This window comes from Talpa europaea, assembly GCF_964194135.1.
Source record: "Talpa europaea genome assembly, chromosome: 12".
Classification (NCBI taxonomy): domain Eukaryota; kingdom Metazoa; phylum Chordata; class Mammalia; order Eulipotyphla; family Talpidae; genus Talpa; species Talpa europaea.
This window is the reverse complement of record NC_140079.1, coordinates 53,906,732-53,919,607: the sequence shown is the minus strand read 5'-3', so window position 1 is coordinate 53,919,607 and position 12,876 is coordinate 53,906,732. Positions and strand designations below refer to the sequence as shown.

Sequence of the window (12,876 nt, the reverse complement as noted above, 5' to 3'; positions counted from 1 at the left end):
CAGAAATACTGGATTATTTTGCTGTTTCCTTCTTCGCTTAAAACTCGCCAGTGGTTCCGATCTGAAAAGGTGGAGTCACATCAGAAGTAAGAGCATGGATTTCAGAGTCAGCAAACGCAGGTCTGAATTCCAGCCCTATTGGTCATTAACTCTCTTAACTCGCCGGCCCTACACTTGCTCACCTGTAAGTAAAAATTAAAAATAGTTCTATTTTGGTATTGTGGGAATCGAATATGGTAAAATACGTTTAGTGTCCAGGATAGTGCCAAATACTTAGTAAGTACAAATTAAATGACAGTTGTTATCGCCTACCAAGTAGTAGTCCAGGCACTTTAGCAAGGGGCATGAGACGCCTCACAGCATGACCCCTGCCCCCATTACACTGCAACCAGAGTGTCCATCCCCCTAGTGCAAGGGATTTCTGTAGATCTCTGTGCTGTTTCCTCGGGGGCCCATGGGGAGGGCAGAAGGCCTTTCCATTTCAAGGAGGAAGGAGTCTTCAGAACCTGCTGTCCCTGCTCTGTTCCCCATGGAAGGAGGGTCCTTTCCTAGCAGAAATTAATGTGGGAGCATGTCTTGAGAAAAGTGGAACTAGAAAGCTGAAGTGCAAGATTGCAGTGAATGAAACAAGAGGAAGAGCTGAAAAGAAGCTTGACAATTGAGCTGGAAAATTCTCATCTTTTACTGATGAGATACAAGAGAAATGAGGCACTTTTTCCTGGAGAGTAGCCAGGAACTTACCAAATAAGTAGGGAATAAATGGGAAAATGGGTGGCCCAATTGATTCCCCATTAAAGTGGGACCAGTGTACCCGAGCTTGTGAAATTTTCCTTAGATTTTAACATTAGAGTCAATTTTTAAACCTGATAAAATTTCAGTAATTAGCTAGGCAGCGTAAAAAAAATTCTGATTATATATTTAGCAGCAAAGACTAGCAAAGTGTTACCAAATTATTATACTTAAATGATTTGTAAAGATTGCATGAATTATTTCTTTAAAAAAAAAAGATTTATTTATGCATACAAGAACTGGGGTATAGACCAGAGGTGCAAGGGGTGAATGGATTCACCAGAGACTGAGTGGGGAACAGAACAGGCAGACTGACTGAAATACACTGCTGAGGGGATCAATGGGAGAGCCAGGAGAGATCTGCTGTGCCATGTGGGTAGCTCCCTGGTGGGCCGGTGATCCAACTTGTGCTGCAGAGGCTGCAGATAGCTTCATAGTGCTGTGCTTAACCCCTTGCGCCACCAGGGAGGCCCACATGAATTATTTCTAAAGCAAGGTGACTTAATGAGTTTGTTCTCTTGGTCTGATAAAACATCTCTCTTGCTCTTATTGCCTTTGACAATGGCTTAAATAAGACATATGCATGCATTTGAGCAAGGAAGTTTGGCCCAGCCCATGTATAAGTTATGATACATTTAAATTAGCGGGACTTCTGACTCTCTGGCTTTGCTGTCCAGTATTCCCTTCATTGCAAATGGCAGTTCTCAAATTGGTGCTGAACATGTTAAAACAGACTACAAGTGTGCTCTTCTGCAACTGCTCAGCATTGTAGCTTCCAGGGGCTCTCTGCAGTAGACCTGTCTGAAAGATGTGCAGAGCAATGATTAATCTCTATATCACTTTTGGTCTCTGTCTGATTACTATTCCTGGCTCAAATTTGTGAAAGGCAGAACGGGACGGACAGCCTCCCACCCTGTACTTTGGCAGCCTCAGTCAGTTAAGATCAGAGTGTACCATCAAGAAACCCCATTTTCCAAAACAAGGGACAACACACACACAACACACACACATGTGTGCACACACACAAAGGTCAGAGAACTCCTTTGTTCTGTATACTAGGATTCTGAGACAAAATTAATTGCAAATCCTGCCCTTTATCCAGATATGTGAGGAACAACAAATAGTGTACCTTCCTTTAAACAGCAAGGCTTACCCCTTTTACCTTTTGCATAGTGATTTAACTAGAACAATTGAACAGGTGTATGAGATGGGTGTCAATGGGAACCCCTGAGAAACCACTCAAGTGTTACTGTAGGTAAAGGTCTGTGTTAAGGACCTGGGCTGGCAGCACATGGAAGGTGGGAATGTGTGATCCTAGACCTCCTTCTCATGGTGGTAGAGCCTCCTCCCTCTTATCTGAAGAGATATGCAAGAATGTCCCTTAGCTTTTCTTCTAGGTGAATGCAGCCTCGGAAGTGGAGGGCGATCTGTGTTGTTGTTTTGGTAAAGTTTTCAATCAAATGAATTCTGTTTTTCCTGTGGCACCTAGCATGGCATGCTCCTTTCATTTAGAAGGAACAGATACCTCCTTGTTTGTTTACTTGAGGCCTGTCTTCCTAGTAGACTAGGTAACTCCCGAGAGGCTAGGACCTCATTTGTTCACAGTGGTGTATTGAGCACCTGGAAGAATACCTGACATCTGTTAAGGACTCCATCAATGCTGTTTAATTGGGATAAAGTTATGTTTGGCTGACCTACCAACTCTCATGTGTGAAAAGAAGCTGTTAGAATTCAAGGGGAAACATTCTATCTGCTCTCTGAACATTTGGAGATTATCACACAAGGGATTTAAGACTTAAAAGGCTTGGGTTTCATTCTCCACTCATTTAGCCTTTACAGTAGAAATGAATATTATTTTGAGTATGGGATCATTTCCTAAGTAAATTGGTCATTAGAAGTCTTTGCATATAGCATATGGTGGTATAACATAGTGTTTTGGTACATTAATGAAACGTAAGGAATGATAGGGAGAAACAGTAACATTCACAACAACCAACAACTAAGAACGGAAGTCAGATTGTCAATTTCCTCAGGGCAGTGGGATCATCTGCAGTTCATTCACTGACTGATCTTATCCTGGGCACATCTTCCCATGGCCTCAGTTTCCCTTGCAATTAAGTGGACTTTGGAATTCTTTCCTAGCTCTAGAACTGGTGAACTACTTGACAAAGCCTGGAACTAAAACCTGCCAGTGTAGAGGCTCAATAGCCCAACTCAGCACCATGCACACTTGGATTCAAGTTCCAGCTCGCTCTGCTAGCACTGGGTCTTAGCCTTTGTGAATCCCAGCCATGAAATGGGCATGGCAGTACCTGTCTTCTAAAGTTTTCAGAAGGTCTAAAGAAAGAGTTGTACTAAAATGGCTTAGTTTAGCCAAGAATAAATACTCAAAAAGTTAGCTCTTGTTATTTCTGTCTCGAAATATATATGCTCTTGCCCTTTGTTACTGCGGTAAACCTCACCAGTAGAGCTTCACACTGCAGAGTAAATAGCTAATGGGAAAGTTGATCATTTAACTCATCAAAAGGCATCCTCGTATGGGACATCAGGACCTTAATACACATGTATTCCCCCATGTTTTGAAGTAGTTTTATAAGGCTCCTCTGCCCTTCAGGGAAATGTCAGAACAACTTTTCAAAGTGGTTGCATGTCCCTCTTCAGATGAAATTCTGCACAAGCAGGAAGATGTCCCCATGATGTGAAACACCTTTCCCAAGAGGTCATTTCTGCCCCAGAGTGGCATGAATCCTCTAGTTTCTTATAAATTCACTGGAAACAGAGAGCTTGTCTGAAGACTACCAAGGAAGTAAAAGTAAAAGCCTATATTTAGAAAACTTCAATTGAACAAGGCTTCCAGGAAGAAAGGACAATACCCATATGCCACCTGGCTCGAGGCAGCTTCGCTGGTGCTCACAAAAGGTCTTAGCAGATTGGAGAGGTGTGGAGAGAGCAAATGGTGCCTCGCCCTCCTGCCCCAGAAGGTGTGGGTCTGTCCGTGCCTCTAGGTAGGGTCCCTTGGGTCTGGGCTTCCCCAGTTTCCTGTCATTACAAGAATATCTTTCCTTCCTGAATTTTTCTGACAGCCTCCCTTTTCTCCCCCCATCCCCCCTTTTTTTTCCTTTTTACTGCTTTCTGCTGGGATGCTCCATAGGAACGCTTTGGGGTAAATATTTTCTTGGATTTTTCTTTGAAGTAAAATATATTGGGAGTGGTTTGGAGAAGTGTGATTGAGAGGGAAGGGGAACTGGCCCATTGAGAAAGGGGTTGTGACTTCCTAAGGAAGTTTTCTTGGATGTCCAAGAGATCAAAATCTAATGCAGTAAAAGAATTGATAAAATATAAATATATAGCAGCCCCTGGTTTTAAAAGACCTTATCATTGCAATATTTTTTGGTTATCTATATTTAGATCTATTTTTGAATAAAACGAACTTGAAGTTCCTGGTCCTATATGCATGAAGAGGATCTTAAAATTCATATTCAGGACAAAGTCAGCATTCTTTGAACTATACTAAATTTCTTCCCACATGGCCTTTTGTGAAGGGTAGATAGACATCTCTTCCCCTGTCCGGGGAGGTGGGAATGGCAGAAAGGGCTGGAACATGCTGGGGGGAAGCCCTGGGAGTTCCTATCTGATGTCCTGGGTTGCGTATCCTCAGACTGTAAGTGTGATGCTGATCTGGGCCAGTGAGTGAAGAACTAAGCCTGAGCTCACTATTGTGTCTCATTTCCCACCATCTGTTAGTTGTACAAATTGCAATAGTTTGAGCTGAATGCAAAGATTTCAGGGGAGGAGCAGAGTAGAGAGGGAAATGCAGGTTGGTTTATTCATCTCTCTCATAAAAATAAAAAGTGAAATATGTTTTATCTATTAGAGGCAAACTTTCGCAAAAGAGTGGATAGGGAGCCATAGCTGTGAAGCAAGGATGAGTGTGGGCAGGGCTGCATTTTGGACCTTCTCCAACTATGTGTATGGGTCTCTGCAGCCTGTGCTAAGTACGGCAGCTGAAATGGGGAGGGGCCTTGGGAAGAGTCAGCCACATAGGTAACTGGGGTATGAGCCAAGGTCCCTGCAAGAAGCCTGTCTGGCATGTTTTCCCGGAACAGGCAGCCCAGCAGAGCAATGGGGCTGTGTCCCCACTCCCTTCCAAATGCTGTCCCCCCTGAACATTATAATGAACTCTGCAAAGTTGACAATTCTAGAGGTAAAGGAAGGGCAGGGTCAAGTCCCTGATGGACACACTCTCAACCATGGGTGTCTGGTCAGCTCAGTGAATGTTTTTGAGAGGCTACCACTAAAGAAGCCCTGGCTTAGGCATGGTCTGCATCCAAGGTAGACAGCTGGCCATGCTCCTCTGTCGATCTGTCTTCCATTTTAATTTCACCAGGTGACGCTGAGCCGACTTACTCAGGCTGTTAGGGACAGGAAGACCCTCAGTTGCGTGTGCATGGGTGCCTGTGCCCTCCTCTGTGAGTGCACAAGGGTATGTGTGTGTTATAGGGATGAGCACACATGAGTGTGAACTTGGGGGAGTGGGGGGCGTCACTCTGATCCACATTCTGGCTACTTGCCCACCTCTCTGCCCTCTTACTCTCCTGTTAATGCATCCCTGTGAATGTCACTTTTATTTCTCCCCCATCATCTGATCCCTGGGGGCCTTCCCCTGAAGAACCAACAAGGGGCGGGACATCAAGACCATCAAGTCCCTGCGGGTGCTGCGGGTCCTAAGGCCACTGAAGACCATCAAACGTCTGCCCAAGCTCAAGGTAACACTTGCCAGTTTCTTGGCATCGAGCCTCCCTCTCCCATCCTCCTCTTAAATCACTGTATGTCTCCTTCTGGAGAATTCATCCTAGGAATGGACCTCTTTCTCCCACAGGATTAAGGTTCTTTTCATTTGTCTGAACTAAGAGTCTTAGTTTCAAAGGAAAATAACAACATCCCAAGAAATTTGTCATGGAGCTTTTGCCCTTTGAGACCACCAGATGGAATTTTATACTCCCTGGTCTCGCCTGCCTGCAGGAAAAAACCTGTGTGACTTTGTCCCAGAGGCTTTGTGCCATTAGTTGCCCCTGATGCTCCAGAATGGAAGCTGCCAAAGTCCTGTGTCTTCTGTCTGCACCCTGGGTCAGGGCAAGTTACCTGGGGAATTTTCTTTCCTCAATCATTCAAGAGGAAGAAAGACTTCCCTAACCCCGACTCTTCGTGTTCTTGAAGCACAGAGTGATTTTTGGCAAGAGTAGAGCATTGGGAGAAGTAGATCTAAGATGAATGAAGTTCTTCCAGTTGCCTGGACCTGCATTTTATTTTTTTTTTGAAGATTTATTTATGCATCCAAGAGCTGGGGTACAGACTAGAGGTGTGGGGGGTGAGAGGATTCACCAGAGACAGAGTGGGAAACAGAACAGGAGGATATACTGAAATACACTGCTGAGGGGAGCAGCAGGCAAGTCAGGAGAGGTCTGCTGTGCCATGTGGGTCACCTCCCTGGTCAGGGAGAGAACTCATGCTGCAGTGGCTGCAGATTGCTTCATAATGCTGCGTCTTAGCCCCTTAACTCCTTGCTATGTTCAGGGAGGCCCCTGGACCTGCATTTTAACAGGTTTATTACCTAGGGTCTCTCCATCCTGGCCAGCACCCTCCCTGTGCAACCCCTTGCTCATCCACCCCTGGGACATTCCCGGAGTCCTCCCGCTGCCAGGGTGAGCATTACCATTTGAATTGTTTGCTGGTGTGTTGGACCCACCTCCCCTATACATACAATGCTATTAATGGAAGCTGAGGCCTCCTGGGAAAAGTTTTTCCTCCCTGAATTCTGTGAATGAGAGCCAGCCACCACCAGCGAGGGGAGTTCCCACTTTGCAGAGACACTTGGACCAGTGCAGTCTTCTAGAGGGTGGGTCATAGCCACCTGTATCTGGACCACTTAGTGCTTCTTCAAATGCAAATTATTGGGTCCAGCCCAGAGCAGCAGAGCCCTTGGAATGTGCCTTTAATACCTCTTGCCAGATGCCTGTACTATGGTACAGTTTGAGAATCCCTATTCACATGGTAAAGAAGCCATTTGAGCATCAGACCCAGCTCTGAGAATTGGGGACTTTGGGGCCTGGAGCTAGTAATTTATGCTTTGACTTTCTTTGAAATGAGACTGGTGATACATTGTAACTCACATATTAGCGATATGGGCAGTGTGAGTAGTCCCCGTAAGAAGACCCAGCAGCCCCTGTAGCATGCTGCCTGCTGCCCCTCCACACATCCTCGCCACACCCTCCCCAATTCCATTTCCCACTGGATTCCAGTCATCTCTGATATTTTCCACCAACCCTCCCCATTCCACCACATTAACTTCAGGATCCTGTTTCCCCATAAGCCCGCTGGCTCTGCAAGGAGGTGACTTAACTAAGTTATTCCAAGACTTGAGACAGAAAGGAGCTCACTTCTTAAAGAGCCAAACTGACTGAGACATGGCTTCCTCTCAGAGCCCAGGGCCCAGTCCTTCCCAGTGGATTCCTGAGTAGACACTCAGGCTTCAAAGGAGGTGACCTTGTGCTACTTCCTCCCTCACTGCCTGACCTGCCCTTCTGGAGGGTGGCATTATCCAGTTGTCCTGAAGCCATTCACATTTTGCTCATTACAACCCACCCTTCCACCCAGTAACAGGCCCAGCCCTGCTCCTGTCCCGGGTCAGTCCATAAATGGTCACTCCTTTCTGCCTCAGCTCCTAATAAATATTGGCCCGGAGGCCTGGGACCCTGAGCACTGTTGTCAGTTCTTCTAGGCTTCAGGGGCCCCTCTCTTCTGGTCTGTGTTGGGGTCCCAAAGAGTGCAGTGCAGCTTGATGACATTAGTTAACAGGCTGGAGAAAGCGACCTGCAATCTTGTTTAATTCCATTTAATTAGCAAGGGCTGGCTCCTCTATCTGCAGCTCCGTAACTTGAGGGAAATGTAGGTGGCTGAGATGATTCCACAAGGCTGCGTGTCACTCACATTCCCCCGCAGTGGTGAACTAATTAAACCAGAATGTTCAGCCCTCTGCGAAGAAGCAACTGCACAAATTCAGCTTCACCATGGGTCTAGACTCTCCAGTGAGCTGAACCTAAAAACCTAGAAAATAACCTAAAAATGGCTTGAAATGTGTCAAGTTTCCATGTAACTCCTGATGGCTTAGGATCTAGAATGTATTTGCCTAGAGGGAGGCCCGTCACCTCTCCCTGGAGTACAAGTCCCTGGTTCTGCCGTCTTTCCTGTTTGACAGGAGGGCTGCTCTCACTCCTTCCCACAAAACCTGCTAAGTGTCATCCCTTGGAGAACCAGATTTAAATGGAGTTTGTTGACATGCAGTGTTGAACTTAACTGGAGCATGTGTCTGAAATCACTACAAATTTTATTAAAATGAACAAAGGTAATAGGTTCTTATTACCTTCTGATCCATTCAGATCACTCTAATCCACCTAGAAAGGTAACAAGAAAACCAGTACACACACCATGTCGAAGAATGTTGCCAGATCCGTGGGAGACCAGGGACACGGTGTTTGTTGGCTAAAATGGACTAAATGAGCTCGAAGATCCCTTTCTGCAGCCAGTAGTTGTGCTTTCACATTAAGTGCACCTCCCAGGACCCTACAAAGAGCTCCCTTTATGCCTGAAGCCCTCTGCTGATTTCAGTCTGCTTTCAGATTCATGGCAAGCAGCTAAGTCCTTGCAGTTATGACCAGTAAGGAAGGCAGCTCTGAATCCTATAACTGTTACTTTTTTAGTGGGGTGGAACATGCAGGGGGAACTTCTTGATGTTGAAGTGGTCCTGACTCAGCCCTGGGCAAGCACCCGGGCCCTCACGGACAACAGGCTCAGCAGGTCTGTTGTCTCCCCACAGGCTGTCTTCGACTGCGTGGTGACTTCCTTGAAGAATGTCTTCAACATACTCATTGTCTACAAGCTCTTCATGTTCATCTTTGCTGTCATTGCTGTTCAGCTCTTCAAGGGAAAGTTCTTCTATTGCACAGACAGTTCCAAGGACACAGAGAAGGAGTGCATGTAAGTGCACCTACCATTTGATATTCTGCTAAAGTGTGCTCCAAGGAGGCCCACTCATCTTCTGTGGCTAGGTCTGCATCGGAAATCGCTAACCTTTTATGGAGCTCCTTTTTGTGTGTCAGACTTGGTCTGACACTCAGTCTTTCAGTTTTATTTTTTATTTTTATTTTTTTAAGATTTATTTATTTATGCATACAAGACCTGGGGTACAGGCCAGAGATGCAGGGTGAGGGGGGCAGTGAGAGGATTCATCAGAGACAAAGCGGGGAGCAGAACAGGCAGACTGACTGAAATACACTGCTGAGGGGAGCAGCGAATGAGACAGGGGAGGTCTGCTGCTCCATGTGGGTCACCTCCCTGGCCGGGGATCGAACTCATGCTGCAGAGGCTGCAGATTGCTTCATAGTGTGGTGTTTAATCCCTTGTGCCCCAGTCTTTCAGTTTTAAATCTTTGTAATGACCTTCATAGATAGGTTTTATCTGCATTTTATAGATGTAGAAACTGAGGCTCAGAAAATTTAAGTCAGCTGCTCAAGGTTACTTGGCAACTGTGAAAGGATTAGGGCTTAGTCTTCCATGTCTATGGGGTAACAAATCCCATTTTTATTCCTCTTCCCTTGTGTTTATACGCCAACCATTTCTACATTACATTATTTTTTAATGATTTTTTTTAAAGATTTATTTATTCATACAAGCACTGGGTACAGTCAGAAGCGCGGGAGGGTGAGAGAATTCACCAGAGTCAGAGTGGGGAACAGAATAGGCAGAGAGAGGAAATACACTGCTGAGGGGAGCAGCAGGCGAGACAGGAGAGGTCTGTCGCACCATGTGGGACCCTCGTCAGTGGCTAGGGATCGAACCGGCACTGCAGAGGCTGCGGGCAGCTTCGCAGCCCAGCACTCTGCTGCGCCACCAGGGGAGGCCCACTACGTTACATTATTGAAGCTCACAGGGTCTACTTTTCTCCCAAGAGCTGTAATGAAAAGATGCTCTTTCATTTCTATTCTGGCTTTAGAGGCAACTATGTTGATCATGAGAAAAACAAGATGGAAGTAAAAGGCCGGGAGTGGAAGCGCCATGAGTTCCACTACGACAACATCATCTGGGCCCTGCTGACTCTCTTCACGGTCTCCACAGGAGAAGGGTGGCCGCAGTGAGTGTTGGGATTGGTGGACATGGTTTTCTGTACACTGGGATCTGCTCACGTGTTTGCCTTGAGAAGCTGAGCCAAGTTAAACAAGGCTCACCTCTTGTTATTGTACCAGGGAAAGTAAGTGTCTGTGAGTGGGTGAGACAGGCAGAAGAGAGGGAGAATGAAAATCCTTAAGGCAAAAATCAAGAGGGAGGTAACAAAGTCAGTAAAATATTTGAAACCCTTAATGTTTTAGCCAACTGTTGAGAACTTCAGTGGAGCCATCTGACTCTTCTAGAACACATAAATCTTGAACAACTCTCCACCCTTGAGGAGAGTCCCTAGAGCTGTTTAGATAGGTTTTCCCTCCAACTTGGCCCTGCACCTGAAGATTGAGGATTAAGAATGAGCTGGCAGAACACAGAGACACTTTCTGTGATCACACCGCTTAGGAGGAAGAGAGCAGAATGCAATTTCTTGTGCTGCCTGTAGCTGAAGTTTGATTTTTCAGACTTGGCAGTTACCAAGGCACCCCTTTCGGGCAACAGCATGCTCTAGTTGGTCATAAAATGCCAGTTGAAATCCCGAGTCTCTTGGTATTAAGTGTGACAACCTGACCTATATAATAATGTCACTCTGATTCTTTGGAGTTGAATGCCTGATGGAACAGGAGCTAGAAGGAGCAGTGCCTTGGTTCACTGCATCTTCACCAACTTGCTTGTGAACTCTCCCTCCCCACATTACTGGAGGATCTGCAGTTAAGTCAGATCAGAAAATAGACTAGGTGGCAGTCCCCTAATGAAGCCTCAAGTCTGAGCAGCTGCTGACACTGCCTCCACCCTCCGGGGGGCCCCCATCCCACAGAGTTCTGCAGCACTCCGTGGACGTGACAGAGGAAGACCGAGGGCCCAGCCGCAGCAATCGCATGGAGATGTCCATCTTCTACGTGGTCTACTTTGTGGTCTTCCCCTTCTTCTTTGTCAATATCTTTGTGGCTTTGATCATCATCACCTTCCAGGAGCAAGGGGACAAGATGATGGAAGAGTGCAGCCTGGAGAAGAATGAGGTAAAACAAGGGGTCTTGAGCATGAGTTGGTGGGGCCAGCCACCTCCAGTGGTGTTAGGAAGGAAGCCTGAATTTTCCTATTAAGAACTAGGAAGAGATGATGGGGAACATTAACTATTCAGTCATTAAATAAACATTTTTGGGGGCATGATCTGTGCCCCCAGGCCGGAGGCACAGAGAACCAGAAAGTACATCAGGTATTTATGATGCCATCAACTCCGTTGCTCAGTGCAGAGTCTGGAAGTAGGGGTACCGATGCAAGAACATTATAATATTAGGATGTCTGCTCACCTGGCTGGGTCCCTCAGCAGTGTGTATTTGCTATGAGGGCAGGGAATATGATTGATTTATTACTATTTTTCTAACCACAAGCATAGTTCTGGCACAATCTGGTGTTCAGTATTTTTGTAATGGAAATGAACTAGAAACTCAGGGATTATAAGAGAAATGCTAAGAGCTATGGGGATGCACAGGGAGACAGATTTGCACTTCTAACTGGAGTCAACAAGTAAGACTTCCTGCCTGTACATCTCAGCCATGTAAAAGGGACACCTTGAGTGACCATGTGATAGAACCCCTCCATTGCTGTGTATTCTGCATTTCTCACACATACTTTTGTCCAAATGATCCCTGTTGCCATTGCTACTTCTGCTTGTCCAGTCCTCCCTTTTTTTTCCCCCATGTGCCATTCTCTTTTTCTAACCATCTCATGGAGAGCCCCTAGTGTGCAAGGCTGAGGGACACGAGCTGAGCTCACAACTGTGACTTTCCACAGAGGGCATGCATCGACTTCGCCATCAGCGCCAAGCCGCTCACCCGCTACATGCCTCAGAACAGGCACACCTTCCAGTACCGTGTCTGGCACTTCGTGGTGTCCCCGTCCTTCGAGTACACCATCATGGCCATGATCGCCCTGAACACCGTGGTGCTGATGATGAAGGTGAGAAGCCCGTGGCCTGAGGTGCTCAGGCGGCTGGCTCTCTGGGCTGTGCCCTCACACACCATGGCCTGGACGCCTGACACACTGGAAACACTGCTGCCTCCTTACCTGCTTTCCTGTCATGGAATCTCTTTTTGATATTGTCTCATTCAACAGCCCAGTCTCTGGGTCTTTGGGGCAAAATGCAGTGTACCCGTCCAGCAGCTGCCAAGACCACAGTTGGGGGCCGGCAGTCAGAGTCAGTCAAGGGTGGACAAGTGGGAAGAAAGAGGAGTGTAGGGTTCTAAAGGCGCGTGCCGAGAGCTTTGGTCCTATTAATACTAAATAGTAATTAACTCTAGAAACTGTTCCCGCCCCACCCACCTTCATCTCCAGGAAGACTGGCTGTTTTGCTGATAAGTAGCACGGTCTGTGTTTGCCTCAATGTTGTTTTGCCATATAGAATATGGAGCTCCCCTCTCCAGGGCTTGGCGTCCATCTCTCCTTCTACACCCCGTACCAGAGTGTCCCCAAGGGCAGGCGTAAGAGAAGGCTTGCCCCGGCGGCACAGAACGCCCCTCTCACCTGAAGCCTGTGATTCTTTCTCTCCTCTTTTCTCTTTGTGGCAGTACTACTCTGCTCCCTGCACCTATGAGCTAGCCTTGAAGTACCTGAATATCGCCTTCACCATGGTGTTTTCCCTGGAATGTGTCCTAAAGGTCATCGCCTTCGGCTTCTTGGTACGTCACAGAGCCTACGCCAGTGTTAAGCTGCCTTCCCTTCTTTTGGGGTACCTTCCCAGCCTTTGTTGGAAGGGGGGTGCTTATCACTATCCCAGAAATGGTTCACACACCTGCCATGGGAACAAGATGATGTGTGAGGACCCAGCCCATACCTGTAAGCCATTAGCTCTGGTCCTGTCAGATGCTGCCAGGG

At 46.7% G+C, this 12,876-nt stretch overlaps 1 protein-coding gene across 3 annotated transcripts in view; it reads left to right on the top strand.

The window, feature by feature from the left end:
* Window positions 1-12,876, top strand: part of CACNA1E (calcium voltage-gated channel subunit alpha1 E) — a gene marked incomplete at its 5' end in the record, with an annotated part of 298,790 nt that overhangs the window by 249,555 nt on the left and 36,359 nt on the right. For all 3 annotated transcript variants that reach the window (XM_084250600.1, XM_084250602.1, XM_084250601.1), the window contains 7 exons: window positions 3,941-3,952; window positions 5,459-5,555; window positions 8,663-8,823; window positions 9,839-9,976; window positions 10,820-11,021; window positions 11,797-11,961; window positions 12,570-12,680. In XM_084250600.1, the coding sequence (XP_084106726.1) occupies window positions 3,941-3,952; window positions 5,459-5,555; window positions 8,663-8,823; window positions 9,839-9,976; window positions 10,820-11,021; window positions 11,797-11,961; window positions 12,570-12,680 (886 nt within the window). The remainder of the gene's footprint in view (window positions 1-3,940; window positions 3,953-5,458; window positions 5,556-8,662; window positions 8,824-9,838; window positions 9,977-10,819; window positions 11,022-11,796; window positions 11,962-12,569; window positions 12,681-12,876) is intronic.